Below are 20,045 nucleotides of genomic sequence, written 5' to 3' on the forward strand. Positions count from 1 at the left end.
ATCAGGAAGATCGCAGTTTGTAGATCTATTTGCCTGTAGATCAGGCAAATAGTTTGTAAGGCCCTATCTCAAAAAAGGGCTGGTAGAGCGGTTCAAGGTGTAGGCCCTGAGTTCAAATCCCACTACTACCCCCCCAAAAATCAATTGAAACTGGGGGCCTTTGGATCAAGGCTGTGCTCCGTCATAGAGCCCCGTGCAGCATGCACAGGGCTTTGAGTTCTATCTCCAGCACCAGAGGAAAAAGATTAAAATGAGATTGGAGCTTTCATTCTACTTCTATCAGATAGCACCAGAACAGGTATTTAATAACCAGGAGTTAGTTTCACGTTTTATCATTTTTTTGCCCTGGCTACAGTATTATTTAACGTCTTTTTTCTTTTTGGCGGTACTGGGGTTTGAACTCAGGGCCTTGAGCTTGCTAGGCAGGAGCTCTTCTACTTGAGCCACTCCTCCAGCCCTGTATTTTTTTTTTTTTGAGATAGTGTCTCACTCTACAGCTCAGACTGCCCTTTGAACTCAGCCCCTCACCTCCAAGAGCTGGGATTACAGGTGTGCACAATCACACCCATCTTGTTTGTATTTTTGCTGGCCACTCTTTGTATGTACATATTTTTTTGTGTATGCAGTGCTGGGGATGGAACCCAGGGTCTCATGCATGCTAGGCAAACACTTTCCCACTGAGCTCCATCCTCAGCCACAGGTCTACGTTATTTTCCAAGCATGTAGCCTCTGACGCTGTTATACCTTCCTGGTTTATTCATTTGCTATCTTTGAGATCAGGGAGTTTTGTCTTGCTTGATCTTTGCCTCTCCTATGGCTTGGAACAGTGTAGCGTACACAGTAGGTGCTCAATACACGTTTTTTTGGAATGAATACAATGAAATATGAAGTGCTTGGAGATTCTCCAAATCCCACCAACCCAAGGTACCCTTGCTGGCCATAATACCGGCCACAGCCACCAGGGGGGTGATGGCAGTCTCGGTTTTCCACCCTGCAAAAAATGGGTCAGTTGAGCAGGAATTTGGGACCTGAGGTCCGGGATTCAAAGCCCAGCCTCACCCAAGCCCCGGTCCTCTCCCCATTCCCTGCCTGTCCGCTCCACCCCAGCACTAGGGTTTTTTTTTTTCTTTCTGTATGTTTTTATTTTTTATTTTATTTTTATTACTATTTATTTTGGGACCTGGGGATGAACCCAGGGCCTTGCACATGCTAGACCAGCGCTCACCACTGGGCTGCACCCCAGCTAGTGTTTTTTGTTTGTATTTTTTTTGTGGTACTGGGTTTGAACTCAGGGCCTACACCTTGAGCCACTCCACGAGCCCTATTTTTGTATTGGGTTTTTTCAAAATAGGATCTTGTGTGAACTATTTGCCCAGGGCTGTCTTCGAACCATGGTCTTCCTAACCTCTGCCTGTTGAGTAGCAAGGATACAGGCGTGAGCCACCAGCGCCTGGCTACTTTTTATTTTTTAATGAAGTTATACATGCAGGTTTGTTAAGAAAACGAGCAGCTTCCCCTTGTCAACCCTCCCCACAAAACCCTCCCCATAACCTCTTCAGTGGATTAGTTGAACACTGGTTTCTGTATTTCTAAGCCCTGCCTCATGGGCCACTTATTGACTTTCTAGTTTGTTTGTTTGTTTGTTTTTAATTTGCTTCTGCCAGGCACAGGTCACCTCTGTAATCCCAGCTACTCAGGAGGCAGACATCAGAAGGATCACGGTTCAAAGCCAGCCAGGCAAATAGTTTGCAAGACCCCCATCTCAAAAAATCCATCATATAAAAGGGCTGGTGGAGTGGCTCAAGGTGTAGACCCTGAGTTCAAGCCCCAGTACCACACACACAAAAAAATTGCTTCCTTTTCATTGTTGATCATCCTCTCTGTTCCAGTGGACAGCCTTGCAGAAGTGTTTTTTGGACCCTGATTCTGACTGAGGCCAGCCCCAGCTTCCTGGTCCCTCGTCACCCCATGCCAAGCACCTGACAGCCCAACAGTGAGGAGGGCCCTGCCTCTGCCATCACACAGAGGGGTCCTAGGCAGAAATATCCCTGGTCCATCCCTCAAGTACTGGTGACCAGACCAGAAATCTTCAATCATGAATAAAACCAGTGATAGTGCCGGGTGTGGTAGTACACATCTGTAATCCCAGCACTCATGAGGCTGAGGGAGGAGGAGTGGGAGCTCCTGGCCAGCCTGGGCTGCTCTGTGAAACCCTGGCTCAAAAAAAACAAACAAACAAAAAAAAGAAGTGCGCATCTAACTGGGTCATTTTCAAATGCTCATTGATTTCCAGGTGTCAGGCATCAGGTCCTCTGTTAGGCACTGGGAAACTCTGAGTAGCAAGAAGAAAAACACAAAAGCACAAAAGTCAGTCTGTGACTTAGAGAGGCAGCGCCGGCCAAGCTTCGGCACTGACCTGGTGGTCAGGGCGTTCTCTCTCCTGCCCAACGCAGCCACGTGGGCAGATTCACAAATCACAGAGCCCAGATTCTGCTTCATGATGCTAATATTCATATCTTATTATAATGCACAGGTTGTACTTAATAAAATACAGCTGATGAGCTATCAAGTATATTTATTGCTATTTATGTGAACAACTTTCTTATTTATGTATAGATAAAATATACAAATGTGAATATATAGGTATTTCATTTGTATAATTCATATAAATACAAATACTGTCATATAAATATTATAAATGCATCATAAATATACAAGTATAATTACGTAGGTGTTTATGTTTGTCTATTATTTGTATTACATATTTATATTATAAACACATATGAATATTATTATATAAGTGATTTAAATGAATAAAATATGAATATAATATACAAATATGTACTTTCTCAGTTATGCACATAAATATAAATGCAAATATTTTATATGAACTTATGTTTAAATTCATTATTCATATGTAAGTAAAATGTAAAAATATGCAGATATTTACATTTTCCATCTATCATTCAAATAAAAATTAACATTTATTCAAGTATATAATATGATAGAACTATTCCATAATTTATGCAATATAAATGACATAACTTACACATTAATTTTATCTATTAAAATGATCACTTGTATTAATAGAAATAATATAAATACAATTGTTCTCATTGACAGTAGAAATATTAGTATTAATAATAAAATATGAGCAAAATAATAAAACATCTAAGTTTATAATATATGGTGTAAATAGCAGAACATGACGTTATTTGTAGTGTGATAATAAACAGGTTGTTAGCTGTCAATGTTACTTGCGTGGAACAATGTCTCTAATAGAACAATCTTAACTAAGACGCCGTGCCGTCCTTCCACTGCTGGGCGCGCGGGGGCGCTCGCGGTGCTCCAGGGCTGGGCCGTACTCAGGTCCCGCCCCAGATCTCCGATTGGCTGCACGCTGCGCGTCGTTGCCTGGCACCGCCCTCTCCCCGCCCCCGCGCGCCGGCGCCCCTCCCTCCGCCTTGGGCCGGCGGCTGTGCTTGTTGTTCAGCGGCGGCGGCCGAGCTCGGGTGCAACCTCGGGCCCGCCGCCGCCGGTGCGCGCGGCCATGGAGCTGGAAGTGCCGGACGAGGCGGAGAGCGCCGAGGCAGGGACCGTGACGGCAGAGGCGGCCTGGGCGGCGGAGAGCGGAGCGGCGGCAGGTAACGGTGCGGCCCTGCGACGCCCCCGTTAGCCCAAATGGGCCCGCCCGTCCCCCCCACCCCGGCGCAGTGGGCCCGCCCGGGCGCGGAGGGCACCCATAGCGGGCGGCCGGAGCGTTCCACTCGGGGGCGCGCGCGGGGGGCTCCGGTGCGACCTACGCTCGGCAGTGGGGGGGAAGGACGCTCCGCGCTGGCCAGGAGGCTGCGTTTGCCCCGCCCGGGGATGGGGGCTTGCGGCGCTCGGCCGGTTCCGCAGTCCTTGGGAGGCTCAGCCGGTCTGGGGGCGGGAGTGGGTGCAGGGCCTTGTGCTGGGATTGTGCGGGTGTAGCAAATCCCCTTGGGAAGCGTGCAGGGGAGAGGGGTCCTCATATCTAGGGGGACCCCAGTTTGGGAGGCAGGGCCGGTGATCTATCTCCTGCAGAGGGTGCATGGGGACCACGACTCAGCCGCTGTCATGGGCTGTGGGCGAGGGGCTTTTCTGAGTGTGTGGATGCTGGAGTGGTACTCCCATTCTAGCGGGGGACCATGCCTTCTACGCGCTGCATGGCGGGGTGTGTGTGTGTTACGGTGCCCCAAATGCCACCCCCTGCCTGGAGCCACCTCGCAGGGCTGCCCATGTTATGATTGTCACCTTCTGGGCCTTCAACCGCAGGCAGGTCTTGAAGTGCAGTGTCTGGAAGTGGGGGGGCTTTGATTTAGAGCAGCCTCCTGGCTGTGTCCTCTCTGGTTCTGGAAGTCCTCAGACCTGGGTATATTCGCTGACTGTTCCTTACCGTTCTAGACCTCAGTTTACCTCCCTGGTGTTTTGAGGTGCTGTCCGCATCTGGGCTGGACAAGCAGGTGCAGTAGGAGGCTGCCTTGGTAGCCTGCTGTCTTGTCTCCCCCTCCCCCAAGCCTTCTCCCTGAACCCTGAACTGGCCTAGCATGTAGGGGGCATAGCCAGCTTGTGCCCTTCCTTGGCTTGTCCCCCCCCCCCCGCCCCCAGCCTTCCTGTGGCTCCCTCCAGGCCTTCGTTCCGGAGGGTGGTGTGCAGAGCCAGAGACTGGAACACTTCCTTCTCTGTCGAGGTCATATGCTCCCAAATAGGAAGTTTCCCGATTTGCAAAACCCTGGGCTCCTCCAGAAGCTGTCTCTGCCAGGGTGGCTGTGTTTCTGTGGACACCCACACAGCATCCGTCATTCTCCTCCCAAAGCTTCCTTAGCAGGTGGGTGAGGAGGTGCTGGACTGCCCAGGAATTGGGAGAAATGTCTGGAGACAGGGAGAGTGAGTGAGAGAGCCAGTGAGTCCCCCAGGCTTTCCTTGGCTCCTTCTCTGCTGCCATCTGGAGCCGCCTGGTAGATGACCCTGTTTGTTCTCACGAGCCACCCGCCCTCCTTTGCTGGCACCTGTGCCCTGACCTGGCTGCACCAGGCATAGAGGAAGCTAGATGGACAGCAGACCATGGCTGGGATCCTTTCTCAGCCCCCGTCTTCTGCCCTCATCCCTGGCTGAGCTGCTCAAATACAAGGTAGCCACAGGGCAAACGTTTGTCTTATCTGGAACTTGGTCATCTGATTGGGGACAGATAGAGTGGCTGCGCTGAGCATAGCGGGGGCTTAGGGGATAAGGGATCTGTGACTGGCATTTGCAGAGACTGGACTCCACCAGCTGGTCATTCATTTCCCTTCCCGCTTCTCTTCCAGCCCAGCTTGTCCTGATAGAAGTCCCATTAACTGTGTGATTGTCCCCGCCTTTCCTGTGGTGCCCCTACAAATATACACATCATTGGTTCCATGTGCCAGGGTCTCCACCTTGGCGGTATTGACATTTGAGCCTGGAAAATTCTTTATTTTGAGGGGTGTCCTGGACACTGTGGGGTGTGGCACAGCATCCCTGGCCTCCACCCACTCTGGGCCCCTAGTTGTGATGACCATAAACATCCCCATATATCAGGTTCTCTTGAGGACAGCATCACCCTGGTGAGAACCACCAGGCTCTAGCTGCTATTTTGTGACTTGCTTGCCTTTTATTTGCAAAAATTTTGAGTTTTTTTTGTTCAGCCTCAGTATTACTTATTTATTTATTTAATTTATTTTTGCAGTACTGAAGTTTGAACTCAGGGCCTTGTGCTTACTAGGCACAAGGCAGACACTATACCTCTTGAGCCATGCCCCAGCCCCTTGTCCCACCTCGGAATCAGTTATTTGGAGAGAAATCCCAGAGTTGTATGGCTTGGCTTCTACTCCCAGCTCCCTGACTCTGGGGCGGGGGGGGGGGGGGCGCCGTGTGGCCTTCACCCATCCGAGCTTCAGTGTCTCTATCTGTAAAGTGGGGACTTTGTCCTTATCTACCTTGATCTGGGGCTAGTTCACCTGAGCCATTTTTTATTTTTCTTTTTTGGTGGCACTGGGGTTTGAACTCAGGGCTTCACACTTGCTAGGCAGATTCTCTACCACTTGAGCCACTCCCCCAGCCCTACACCAGAACCTTAAATGCCATGAATGAGTCAACCCTGGTGCTTAACGACTGTTAGCATCTATTTCCCTCCTGCTGCAGCCCTTGCCTTCAGGGAGCCACCCAGCCCCCAACTGAGGTGGATCGTGGTTTCTGCTGATTGGAAACCGTGGGGACAAGGGTGTCTGGAGTCCAGCACTCAGCATCCTGGCCCTGCGGTGGCTCAGTCAAGGGCAAGCAGAGTGAAGAGCTGCCCTGATGCTTCCCGGAAAGACTGGGGAGCTCTGTCCAGCAGGGACCCAAGAGAGCCGCCTGGGTCCCCACAGCACTGCCAGCCCCGGATGTTATCAGCCGTGGTCACGTCGGCAATCTGATGGGAGGCAAACGTTATCTCACCTGCATTTAGAATCTGGTTACTGTATAGGCTCTTGCTTCCCAGGCCTGGCCCAGAAAAGGCTGCCTGGCTGGTGTTCCCCAGTGGCTACTGGGTGGCTAGGGTACCGGCTTCATGGGAGCAGGTCTTAGGAGGTCCTGGGGCTTGGGAATGCCCACTGGGCTGGCTGTGGGGAATGATGATCTGCCTGTGGGTTTTGGCCTGAGCTGTTTTCCCTGCTATCTTGTCTCGTGAGGTCTCAGAACAGTGGCCTGGTTCCTGACCCCACAGCGCCCCTTCCACATTTAATCTGGCAATGAATTATGTCAGCTTTGCCTTCAAAATCAACCCAAAATCTGCCCATGGCTCCCCCCTCCTCTGCCTCCACCTGGTTCAGGTCCCTCCCTCCCCTGCCCACAGCTCCATGGCTCCCTCCTCCCTCAGGCTCAAAGCCCAAGTCCTCCCCTGCAGCCCACAGGGCCCTGCACGACCTGCTTGTCCCCTTGCTGCCTCCTCCTCCCTCTGTCCCCCTGCTTTAGCCACATGGGCCCTGCACGACCTACCCTGTTCCCTGCCTGCCTCCCTGCCTCCCTCTGTGCCCCCCTGTCCCCCTGCTGCAGCTACACAGGCCTCCTCGCTGCTCCTCCACATGCCAGGCTCAGCCCCAGCACTGGAGCAGCTTAGCACACAACAGGTGCCCCATGAACATCAGGTGTATCAGGGTGGCCAGTACCAAGGGTGCCATAAAGTAGAAGGAATTTTGAGGTGGCATGGGATGGTCAGGGCTGTGCCTGGAAGGTGACATTTGGAGACCTGCAGGGGGCTGGTGGCAGAGGCCTGGTGTGTGAGGAGCAGCATGCTGGGGTGGGCAGGGTGGTGCCATGCAGCCTCTGCAGCCCAGGATGGCCAGCTGGGTAGAAGGAAGGGGATGGCAACCGCCAGAGCCCAGGGCCAAGGTTGCGTGTGACCTAGGAGGCAAAAAGCTCTGTGTTCAGGCCACCCTGCTACTTCCTAGCAACAGTGACATCAGGCACCTGATCCTCTGCAGACTCAGTCTCCCCATGGAGAGGCCCTGGGTCCCCCAGCAGCTCTGTCATGCTGAACCTGGGGTGCTTGGCCTCAGTATGCCTGGCTGTAGGATGGGGGTGATAGGGCTGCGTCTAGTGGCTCAACAGCACGTGGGTGGAGTTGGGTCCTGCTTAGTCCTTGAACGGTGTCCACTGCACATTTATCATGCAACTACTCAATGTCGTGGAGCATGGGGCTCTTCTTTGATGTCCCCATGGGGCTCCTAGACTGGCGGGGGAGGGGCCAGGATGCAGATGGGCACAAGTAAAAGGTCAGCCCAGAGGTCAGTGGTCTACCTACTGCGGCTCCCACTCCAGTCATGTCCACACCAGGTTTTGTCAACAAGGTTTTATTGGCTCTCAGCTACACACATCTGCTCACAGGGCTGTCCTGTGGACCTCTGCACCGTCACAGAGCTGAGCAGCCAAGAGAGAGGTTGCCTGGGCCACAGAACCTGAAGTATTCACCATCTGGTCCCTTCTGGATAATGTCTGCTGAGCCCTGAATAAGACCATGTGTGCAGTGGGCAGGGTGAAGAGGAAAAGGAAATGGGCCGTGGCGGTGACAGCTAGAGACTGACATGTCAGGGTGGGAGGTGACCCATCAATCTGAGACCTGAATGTAAAGTAGGTGCCACTTGAGTACCTCAGGCAGAGGGAACAGCCATGTAAAGGCCCTGGGGTGAGAACGCACTTGACCCATAGCAGAAGCGAAGTCAGTGTGGCATGAGTTGAGATGGGCAGCCAGCCACACAGGCGTCTTGGGCCCAGCCCCCTGCTCTGTGCTGAGGACAGTGGGCAGCCCTGGAAGGGCAGAGAGTGCTGACTTGAGTCTTAAACTTTTACTCTGGCTGCGACAGGCAGTGCTGTGAGGTGATTGGGGCCAGAAGGTGAAGGAAGACAGGGACTCAGAAGGGTTTGGGGTTGGGCCCTGGAGCTGGGGCTGGGCTGCAGAGGCCTGGGGACAGGCTGTGCTGATGTGTGAGGCTCAGGCATTGGGATCCCTGGAGGGAGGGGGACCTGGGGCTGTATGCAGACCATGCCCACCATGGTTGTCTGGGCAAAGGACTTCCCCATTTCCCTCTCATACCGAGAACTTGGACTTGCTGGGGATCGGCGAGGAAATTACTGAGAGCTGACCACTTAAGATGGGGAAACCGAGGCTCTGGGAGGGTCCCTGGGGCTGCACCAGAGCCAGCTGTCAGGCCTCAGGCCATCCTGCTTCCTGGATGGAGCAGTGTACCTTCACACGTGACCAGCAGGTTGAGACCCTGCCAAGGATTTGCAGGCTGTGGCCAGCTGGACAGTGGGGCCTGCAGCGCTGGGTGGAACTGCAGGGGATTATGGAGCTCGGGATTAGCTCGGAGCCCCTGCATCTCTCTCACCACGGTCTGACTGGGCTGGTACCGGTTGTCTGGGGACTTGACTCTGCCTTCCAGTAAAGTGTCTCAGTGTTGGAGTGGTGGCTGGCACAAGCCTGTCATCACAGCCCTCATGAAGCTGAGGCAGGAGGACCAAGAGTTCAAGCCAGCCTGGCCATACAGTGATATGCTGCCTCAAAAACCAACAAAAAAGAGTCCCAGGATGTATGTCCCAGTATGACTGTCACCTCTCCCTCTCATACATATGCACATCCATGCACACACACGCTCTGTGCCTCTAGCCTGCAGGTGAGAGCGACATCAGGGTGTAGGGAAGTGGAGAGTGGGTGCCACAGCCTGCACAGGGGCTCTCGTGGGAAGGCTACAAGCCAGGGCAGTGCACTGAGTGAAGGCAGGATTGGCTAGGGTATATAATTTCCCAGGGATCTGAGCTGTGGGTGGCCCTGGCCTGGGTGATTTGGCATGGGGAATTTTGATAGAGGGTGAGGCTGTTGGGGACACTAGTCTGTTTCCATATGAAAGGAAGTTGTTGCAACCCCTTGGAATTGGCTGACTTTCACAGGGGTCGCCCTTCCTTAATCTGCTGTACCCCAGGATGTCAAACCACCATAAAATCCAGAAAACAGAAAACAGGGTTAGCATGCGCTGGGTTAGGCCATCCAAGTTCCCTCAGCCAGGAGAAGTGCTGGGCCTTGTCAATTCTTCTATCGGTGTCAGTCTTACAGTGCAGAGTGATTTAATGTACTTGCAATTTGTATTTTGGATTTACTTTTGTTTTCTTCTTGAAGAGAGGGTCTCACTATGTAGTCAGCTGGCCTTGAACTCATGGTCCTCCTATCTCAGCCTTCCAAGTGCAGGGGTTACAGGCGTGGCCACTCCCTGGTGTAGTGATTTGTCAGAACTGGAAAATAGAGGGTCACCCACCAGGGAGACAGGGCCACCACTGAGGCTACGTCCTTGCTGCCTCTTGCTCTAGCAAGCCCTGGACTCTGCCACCACCCTTCTGGGCCTGTTTTCCTTACTCACCCCAGGGGATCCCATACTCAGCTCTACTTGTCACTCTGAACTCTGACCTCATTTTCTGGGAACTGTAGAACTGTCTTCCCACTTCTCAATTAAACAGTCTTTTGTTGATTTGCAGGAGCTCTTTATATATGGTGGACCCTTCTCTTTCACGTAATACAAGTGCGAATGGTTCTCTATTGTAATCATTCTCTTACAGTAATGACAAGTGCCACACATGAATTTTAGTTTTTATATGGTCAAGTTTATTCGTTTTTCCTTTTACAGTTTCCCAGTTTAGCATCATGGATGGGAAATTCTTCCCTGTTCTGAGGTATAATTAAATTCTTCTATGACCTCTATCGTTTCTCCTTTTTTTTGACTGTGAATTCTTCCTCTGTGTGGAAGTGATCCTGGCAAGCTCTTATGTGTGGCTGTCTGTTTCTTGACTCTTCATTCTGTTCCTTTCATCTGCCCCTGTCTTCATGCAATAGACATATCTAAAAGTGCAAGTAATAACACGTTTACAGTAAAAAGAAGAAGGAAAAAAGCGATCAGGCGTGCAGTTGGTAGACAGTGAGCATTCCCACTCACCCTTGCCATCTCTGTCTCTCTGCGGAGGTAATGACTATCATTCCAGATCTTTCTCTGTGCCCCTACACGCCTGACTCACTATCTAGTCCTCTTTTTTGTGTGCGGGGGATGGAACCAAGAGGCTCCTGCATGCTAGACAAGTGCTGTGCCACTGAGCCACACCTCCCGCCCTTCTGTTATTCTTTTCTTAACATTTTATTTTGCAAAGTTTCAAGCCTATAGAAAAAGTGGCAAAGATGCGACAGCAAACACCCATACAGGGCTCACTGGGATGCAGCAGCATTTACCGTTGGATGGTATGTGTGAAAGAGACAGACAGACAGACAGAGAAGGAGATATTCTGCAGGGCCACTCAAGTCACTTGCAGACACTGTGCCTCCCTACCTCTTGTACCTGAGTCTTGAGAATTCGGCAAGTACCACATTAACAAATCCTGAGCCTCGCTTGCTCCCAGAGGAACCTGGCAGTTAGGTTCCTGCTGGCCTTGAGTTGCAGCGTGGGCGTCACCAGTTGGTACACAACCTCCATCTGGGTGGAAGGACCACATATCAAACATGCCTGGCAAAGCTGCTCTGACACAGCCTGTCCATGAGGCACCTCATCGCCTCCTAGCCTTGGAGTGCCAGGTGGGGCTTGCTATGCTTGGGCCAGTTGCAACAGCAAGATCAACAAAAATGCAAAAAATAAAACCCACCCCATGGCACTCAACAGACCATGGAAAGGACATTTGTAGATAATTTTTTTTTTTTTTGGCGGGACTGAGAGTTGAACTCAGGGCTTCACACTTGCAAAGCAGGCACTCTACTGCTTGAGTCACACCTCCAGGCCAAGGACACTTTTTTTTTAAAAGCCTTTGAGCTGGAAGGAGGAGACAGAGTGTCACCCTGCTGCACTTCAGCAGGGCAGGTGTGGCTCCACGGCTGCCATCAGATGTGTCCTTCTCATCCTGAGATCCTACCACACCAGAGCCAACTGGGCAAGGTGACCATCTGTGTTAGCCTGTTTTCTGTTGCTTTTACAAAATCCCCGAGGCTGGGAACTTTAAGGAGAAAGAGGGTTATTTAGTTTACAGCCTCAGAGGCCAAAAGTCAAAGGTCAGGTGGCCCCATCTGTTCAGCCTCTAGTGAGAGCCTCAGTGGTGGTGATAGCATCTCAGTTGGACCCAGTGCAAGAGGGACAGATCACATGGGGAGACAGAGACCCAGAGGGAGGAGGGGTCAGGTCTGCTGTTTCAGTCCATCTCAGGAGAGTTGAGCTGGTCCTATGAGAACCCCATTAATCCCTTCCAAAGGAGATGCTCCTGGTGACCTCATCTCCATGAGGCTCCAACTCTTTCTTTCGGTGCTGGGGATTGAACTCAGGGCTGTGTATGCTAAGCATGAACTCTACCACCGAGCCACACCCCAGCCCCAGGCCCCATCCCTTAAACAGCCCACTGCCTCTCAACTGCCACACAGGCAACCAGGCTTCCGTTATATGAACCCTGGGGGGCACACTACATCTAGACCACAGCACCATCCAGGCCAACACTCGGGGCCCTGCCATGGTCCCCTGGGAGCGAGGCTGGTCCAGCTCCCTGGAGCTGTACAGCCCACCTGGCGGTACACCCCGGTGTTTCTCCTGGCTGTGGCCCATGCCCACAGCAGGACTCCCTGCAGAGCTGCTTTTTGAACATACCTGTGCTGAGTGCCAGGATCTTTGGGGGACAGTGATGCTGGGGAGCAGCCTCATCCCCAGTGGGCCTGTCTTTGAGGAGTGTCCACTTGGCCATGCTGGGGACAGAGGGCACGGAAGATGGTCAAGCCCTGGGTGTCGAGCCCCTGCCCAGGTGGAAGCCCTGCCTTTGGAGGGGGCTCACACAGCTGGGCCCTGAGTCCTTGCTGGGCTGGCATTTTCTCCCTGGACCCCAACCCCCTGTCCTTGTCCCCCTACTGGGGACTTAGATGGCAGTGACCTGGACTGGCATACACAGTGTGGCTTCTCCCACCTCCTCTACAGGGTTGTGGGTGGATCAGCTCCCTGCCCTGGCCTGGCTTCCTGTTTACTGCTTGGAGCCAGCGGGGAAATGTGTCCGTCCTGTGTGGTAGGGGGCTGGGGACAAAAGGAAAGGATGATCATGGGGTGAGGAGGGAGGGATGGCCCGGGACTGCACCCCTTCCATCTGCCCCCTCCCCCCAGCTACAACCAGCCCGCCCCTGCTGTCCCCACAGCGCCCCGATCCCTGCTCCCAGCTCTCGTGATTTCCTTTCCTTCTGTGCTTTGGGAGGTGGCATGTGTCCTGGCAGAACATGTGGTGGGGGAGGAAGCACTGTCCCCTGAGAGGCCTTTGCTTCCCCATCTGCATGTGTCTCTTGGAGCCCAGGGTCACCACCTGCTGAATGGCATTTGTGACGTGTGTGTATTTTATTCCATACCTGGAGCTTTTCTCTAAAGTCTTTAACAGCTGTATTGAAATGTCAGAGTGGGATGACTCAGTAGCTTTTTCAGAGTCATGCAACCATCAGCTCTTAATTCCAGAACATTCCCTCACCCCCAAAGGAAGCCTCACCCTCTCCCCAGCCCCTAGCCCCCATGAGTTCACTTCCTGCCTGTGGATTCTCCTGTTCTGGACGCTTTCTATCAAAGGGGTCACAGGTTGTGGAGCCTTGTGTGTCCTCAAGGTCCTTCCACCCTGCGGTGCTGAGTAGTATTCCATCGTGTGGCCGGAGCACGCTGTGTGCCCGTCTGTCCACAGATGGATATTTGGGTTGTGGTCACACTTGGCTGTTGCAGACTATGTAGTACTGTTGTGAACATCTGTGTGCAAGGTTTTGTGCACGTGAAGGTCTTTGCTTCCACTGGGGCAATAGATAGACACCCTAGAGTGGGATTGCTGAATCCTAGAGCCTGTGTTAAGCCATTTGAGAAACCGGCTGGCTGTCTTCCTAAGCGGCAGCTCCATTTCTCACTCCCACAAGCTTCACACAGGGTCGGGCCTTTCCATTTTCGCCAACACTGGTTCCAACACGGGTTTCAGCTGAGCCATCCTGGCGGGCCTGAGGTGGTGGAACCCTTGGGGTTTTGATGGGCACTTTCCTAATGACATATGGTGTTGGCTGTCTTTGGCGTCTTTTCCAGTGCTTATTAGCCATTGTGCATTTTTATCTATTCTTGTTATGCATCCCTTCAAGATACTTTTTCTTTTCTTTTTTCCCCGGCTTACCTGGAACTCACAGTTCTCCTGCCTTGGCCTCCCAAATGCTGAGATTACAGACTTTTACCACCACACCCAGCTGCATGTTGCCTTGTAACGCATTGGAGTCTCCCTTGCCTATCGATCCCAGTCGATACAGAATGCTTCCATTGTAGCCAGAAAGCCACCTTAGACACCACCAATGGATGTGGCTCTGTTCCAGTAAAACTTTATTTGCAAAAACAGGCAGTGGGGCCACATCTGGCCCCTGGACCGTTGTCTGCTGGTTTGTACACTCCTCAGTCCTTTTCAGGACTTGTTAGCTGTTGTAAACTTCTGCTTCGTAGTGCCTGGACTCCTGGAGCATGTCTTTTACTGCATGGAGAAAGTTCTGGAAGTGGAATTGCTGGTAAAGACCATTTGCATTAGTAATGTGGATCCATTTGGAGTTCATTTTTCTTCCCTTGAGAGGCCAAGCCCTCCCTGTGTGTCACCTGGCCCCAGACAATAGGTGATAAATGTACCTCTGCAGGTTTTCACCTTCCTGGTTATCAGAAACCTCATTTATTTCAAACAGACCAAAGTGTGTAAAACAGAGGGAGAGATGCCCAGCCTCCATCCCAAGCTCCAGAAACAACTCCGACCTGAGGGCATGTCAGGAGCCTGAGCGTTTTGTGTGGCTGGAGGGCAGCTGGGATCCAGGAAGTCACTGGGGCTGCTGAGGTTGTTGGAGAGACAACTGCAGGGGGCTTTGTGTCCTGGGCCCTACGTGCTGTGTGACTCTAAGTAAGTGGGGGCATCTCAGCACATTTGAAGGACTGTTAGGAGCTAGGTCACAAGCTACTGGCAAACTGAGAGGCCAGAACAGCAGTGCTTTAGGTTTTTTTGTTTTTTGTTTTTTTGTGGGACTGGGGTTTGAACTCAGAGCTTTGCGCTTACAAAGCAGGCACCATAGTGCTTGAGCCACTCCTCCATCCGTTTTCCTTTGGTTATTTTGGAGATGGTGGTCTCACAAACTGTTTTCCAGGATTGGCCTCGAACTGTAATCCGCCTGATCTCAGCCTCCCAAGTAGCTATGATTACAGGCACGAGCCACTGGCACCCAGCAACAGCAATGCTTTTGATTTCTGGCCCATCTGCTGTCCAGTTCTTCCCTTGCATGAGTTGTGGGCCCAGGCCCCCAGGCAGCCGCCCTGGCTGATGGTGGGATAACCCATGTGGCCTCCTGGCCTCTAGACCTCTCTTTGTGGCTCCAGTCTACAGAAAGTATGAGGCTGGACTCCTGGAATGAGGTCACTTCTGACTCATCTGATTGGTTGAAGCACATCTCAAGCCCTGCCCACCTTCAAGGGAGGGAAAGAGGTCCCCCCTCCTAAGAGAAGGGGCGTAGACCACCAGGAATGGCAGCCAGCTCCCCTCAGGCAGATGAGTGCTCAAATGTGGCTCAATGGACACTAATGTCACCTCTTCCCATGAACTGTGGCTCTTTTTGTCCTTCCCTGCTTTTCAGGAGGAAACTGAGGATGTGGTGGATATTCATCAGCAACCCTAGGTCAGGCACAGCCTTGGCCACCCTCCAGTGAGTCTATAGTCTGGGAGAGGGTGGGGACTGGCCTGCCACAGTGGACCCAGAAAGGGCAGTGAGGCTAGGTTGTTTCTCTCACATGCATACTGTTTTGGCTTTCCCCCTCCCTCCTTTCCAGTCAATGCAGCCTTCTTGTCCCATACTGCCCCAGGGTCTTTGCAGTGGCCATGTCCTCTGCCCCAGAAATCCTGCTGGGTCTTACCCCAGCTGGTTCCTTCACATTTTCACATTCTATCTATACGATAGTGGTACAGCTTGGAATCACATCCGTCTACCCTCATGTTTTTGCTGTGTGATCTCAGGCAAGTGACCTCACCTCTCTGAACCTCAGCTTCCACCTTTAATGCAGGAGGAACAATAGTAGCTACCTCACAGGACTGCTGGGAAGATGTGGGACCCCATCAGACAGACTTGTAAACATTAGCTGTCACTGTGCTCTGTCCAGGTATTGCCACCAACCAGTGCCTGAGTTGTGATAGACAAACAATCCCGTCCCATCCCCCATAGTGGCCACGACACCCTAAGGGCCCACTGAGTCTGAGTGGTAAAGTGGTAATGTCCACATGCAGCACAGAAGCTGTACCCATGCCAGGCCCTGTCAGTCTCCAGCCAGGCCTTCTCCCTCAGCAGCCCCACCTGGGGAGCAGGGACAGCTGGCCAGGAGCAGCAGGGACCCAGCTCCATCTGGACACAGCGGGGGGAGACCCTGCAGGAGGAGCCCTCCAGCTGCTGGGGCTGACCTGTGGGGGGGGCAGAGAGTCTCTGGGTTCCCCTCAGCCCACACGATGCCTGAGGCCCAGGTGCAGAGAAGTCAGTCCAGTCTGCCGGCCTTGGAGGTCAGCAGCTGACTTCCTCCACACACAGTGCAAGAGGAAAGGGATCCAGGCCACCCAGGGATACTGCCAAGGGTCAGAGTTGCCAGTCTCCAGAAGGATGTCACTGTGAGGTGGGCGTCTGCACTGCTGGCTGAGGTGACTTAAACCTGGGGTGGGGATACCGTGTCATGCCCATTGTGAGGTGTGTTCCCAGTGTCGGTTTGCCTCCCACCGCCTTCTCCAAGCTGGATTTAAGCTGAGCCAGCTGACCAAGTGCTCACCATGAGCAGGGCCAAGTCAGGAGGCAACTGTGGGACTATCACTGTTCCACATGGCACAGTCTCTCAAAGTCCTCTTGACATCGTAGAGGTTAGTACCATTTTGCCCCATCTGACAGCTGGGGAACCTGAGACCAGGAGACTGATACTGGGCCAGGCGAGGGCCTCCCTGAGCCCCAGATCAGCAAGGGGCTCCTACATGTTTTCTGCGGAGCTGGGAAGAGCTGTCCTGCCTTAAAGTATATGGAGCCTTGCTGTGGGCTGCAAACCTTGGAGCTTTGCACGGCCCAGAGTAAAGAGGGAAATAGGACTAATGACAGTATAATAGCAAAAGGAGACACTGTTCACCATTCTGAGCCCTTGAGCCTCTGTGACTTGGACCACCACAATGATTTGCTAAGAAGGAAACAGCCTCCTGTTGGCCTGCTGAGTGCTGTCAGAAGAAAGGGGCCACAGAAAGTGGCGGTCCCACTGTCTGGCCTTGGAGCATGTTTGCACACACAGTCAGATCTGAGGGCCAGGGAACCAAAGCCTGGCCCCAGTGCTTCTCCGTGGGGCCTGCTCAGCTGACTGCATCTCCAAGTTTGTCTGAACTGTGTGCTTCAGAGCCCCCTCCCACAGGGTGACCACGCGGCTCTTGTGCCCCCAAGTCTAGCCCAGGTGAGCATGGCTGCCTGTGAACTCACCCAGACCTCTGAGCCTCAGTTTCCCAATGATCATTACCTCATGCGGATAATGGAGAGAGTTGGAGGTGCAGCTTGCAACACTGCCAGCCCCCAGGGGGACGTGTGGCTGAGTTGTAGCTTTTTATTACAGGGAGCTTCAAACCAAAAATAAGAGCACGCCATCCCAGCACATGGGAGGCTGAGGCAGGAGGATCGAGAGAGTTCAGGCCAGTCTGTGATGCATAGTGAGCCCCTGGCTCAAAAACCAAACCAAAAACATTTTTAAAATATTTTGTTCAGTACATTAATTGTACAAAATACTGGGTTTCATTGTGACATTTTCATACATGCACATATGTACTGTGATCCCATTCTGCTGTGGTCCTCTCTTCTCGCCCCCCCCCCTTTTCTGTGGGACTGGGGGTTTGAACACAGGATTTCGCAAAGCAGGTGCTGTACCACTTGAGCCACACCCCCAGTCCATTTTGCTCTGGTTATTTTGGAGACGGAGTCTTGCAAACCTATTTGCCTGGGCTGGCCTCTTTAAACTGAAGTCCTCCTGATTGCAGCCTCCCAAGTAATTAGAGTTACAGGTGTGAGGCCCCATTGTCCAGCCCCATTGTTTCTTATTAAAGAGCCAGTTCCCGCTCAGCATTTTCTCCCCAAATGGGGCCCAGCATCCCAGAAATGTCCAGAGTTCATTTAGGGATAGATGGATGGATGGATGGATGAAAGAAGGAAGAAGGATGGATGGGTGGACGGATGAACCAACCAACCAACAAGCCAGCCGACTATCTCTTGGGGGCTGGGTTATTGGGGAGCACTGACTTAATTCTTCCATGCTGCCATCCCCAAATGACTGAAGGTGTAAAATCCAAAGAGAAAACAGCTCCAAAGGGAAGGGATGGCTCACAGTGATCAGAACAAGTTTTCCAGGCTGGGCCTCGATTTTAACGCCATGTCACATGTATGATGAGGCCCAGCGCCAAGGAGCAAGGGCTGGATCCAGCCAAGCCCAGCCTTGGGCCCTGGCAGTGTCCCCGCCAGTGTCAGCCTCTCCATTTGAGGATAGTGTTTGCTGAGTATCTCTACATGCCAGGATCCCTCTTGGGCCTCGGGGGCCTCCTCCATGTGCAATCCCCTATGTCTGTCCAGCCTGGACCTCAGACCGAGCAGCTGCCTTGGCAGTGGACCCACTGAATGATGGGACTTGAGTACCAGCATCACCTTCTCCCAGGTCCCATCTCCTGCAGCCGAGGACCTGCTTGCCTAGCTCTTCTTCCTGAGATCCCCACCCCATATCCTCTCCTCACCCCCTCCTCACCATCCCAGCCTCTTTACCCTGGCTCTCTTCTCCAGCAGTCACTGTGTTCTTCCTGCATGCCAGGCACTGCATTAGGTTGTGGTGGAACAGCTGTGCATGGGCACCCTGAGTCTCTGTGGGGGGCATCAGGGTCCTAAACAGATGACTCCAATGACATGTACACCATGAGAAAGGTGATCAGAGATACAGAGGAGGAAGTGGGGGGTGTGGCCCTGTGATCAGGTGTACTCTCCCTAAGGAGGCGACAGTCCAGCTGAGGCCTGAACTGAAGAGTGGACAGGAGGTGGCCACAGAGGTGTGAGGCTAGCCTGTCTTAGGCAGCAGGCACAGCCATGCAAAGGCCCTGTGGTGGAGGACATACCTCCTCAAAGGCATGACTGAGGCCTGTACAGGGCCTGGCCCGCTCGTGCCTAACAGTGTTGGCGTTACCCATGTGGCCACTCAGAGTCCTTGGGCAGCATCTGCTCAAACCCCGAGCTCCCCAAAGCCGAGGACACCTGGCAACCAGGGTGGAAACTCAGCTTTCGCCAGGGGGACAGAATTTTATTAGGAAAATCTTCAGCAACACTGAAAGTTTATAAGCTTTGGACTGTGGACACCTCCTGCCCCCGCCCCTCCATCTCCAGTGCCGTGGCACCTTATTTGCTTCTTGTCTCATTTTCTGCATGCACTTAAGAATTTCAGGCATTCGCCTCTCAGCACTTCCACAGGCCTGTCATTAACTAGGGTTTGCTTCTTTTTTAGGTTTTGCAGTTCTGGGGATGAGCCCAGGGCCTTGTGCACGCTATGCTAGCCCCTGCCACTGAGCGCACGCGGCCCTGCTACTTTTTAACATGGTTTGAAACATTAACTTCTCCAGCCTGCTAGGAACTCCAGGATTCTTAGCCCTTCCCTCTTAATCCTGTAAGCAGAAGTCCAAGATAAGGCAGAAGTGCAAGAGTTCTTTTTTTGTTGTTGGTTTGTTAGTTTTTTGAGACAGGGTCTCCCTATGCAGCATGGGCTGGCCTGGAACTTGTAATTCTCCTGCCTCAGCCTCCTGGGTCCTGGGTTAACAGACATGGCCACCGTGCCTGGCTAAGGGTTATTTGTTTCTGCCTTTGTGTACTGTAGACCCCAGACTCCTGTTCAATTCACAGCAGGTGGGGACAGCAGCTTCTGGGGGTCTCAGTGTTCTGGGGAGCCTCCAGTGTCCCTGCTAGTCAGAGGGGATTATCTGCACTGAACAGATTAAAATTAACCCAAATGAGAAACTAGACCGGAGCCAAGCAGATAACGAGTGAGTGGTGGGTCCAAAGGGTGGGAATGCCTGGCTCCCTCCCCTTCCCCATGTACCTGTGACATGCCCTCTGTGAGTCAGCCCCTGGTATCTGGTCCCTTCCTATGCTTTCTTTAATCCTAGTGGCTAGTCAATTGGTCTCCCAGATTTTTTCCAATCCTCATTCCTTCCTCTTTTCTTGTCTAACTGCATTGGCCAGCACCTCCACTGCTTGGTAGAGCAGCTTAGATAACTTTTTTATCTGGAAGTTGACATTAACACATTTTCCATAACTTTTGCTTTATACTTTGCAAGTAAAGGCAGTCTCCACACAAACACATCCTGTTTTCTTTAGCTTCTCTCTCTCTCTCTCTCTCTCTCTCTCTTCTATCACCCCAACCCCCTTTTTTGTTTGTTTTTGAGACAGGGTCTTGCTGTGTACCCCAGGTTGGTCT

At 52.4% G+C, this 20,045-nt stretch overlaps 1 protein-coding gene across 7 annotated transcripts in view; it reads left to right on the forward strand.

Annotated features, from left to right (window-relative positions):
- The first annotated feature begins 3,453 nt into the window (after positions 1–3,453).
- The window catches only part of Pip5k1c (phosphatidylinositol-4-phosphate 5-kinase type 1 gamma), a 47,653-nt gene continuing 31,061 nt past the window's right edge, over positions 3,454–20,045 (forward strand). For 2 of the 7 annotated variants that reach the window (XM_074054285.1, XM_074054287.1), the window contains exon 1: positions 3,455–3,650. In XM_074054285.1, the coding sequence (XP_073910386.1) occupies positions 3,551–3,650 (100 nt within the window). In that variant the 5' untranslated portion in view covers positions 3,455–3,550. Of the gene's footprint in view, positions 3,651–20,045 lie in introns of all 7 variants that reach the window. The other 5 variants (XM_074054283.1, XM_074054284.1, XM_074054286.1 and 2 more) reach the window with 5 other exon arrangements.

This window comes from Castor canadensis, chromosome 14 (genome assembly GCF_047511655.1).
Source record: "Castor canadensis chromosome 14, mCasCan1.hap1v2, whole genome shotgun sequence".
NCBI classification, from domain to species: Eukaryota; Metazoa; Chordata; class Mammalia; order Rodentia; family Castoridae; genus Castor; species Castor canadensis.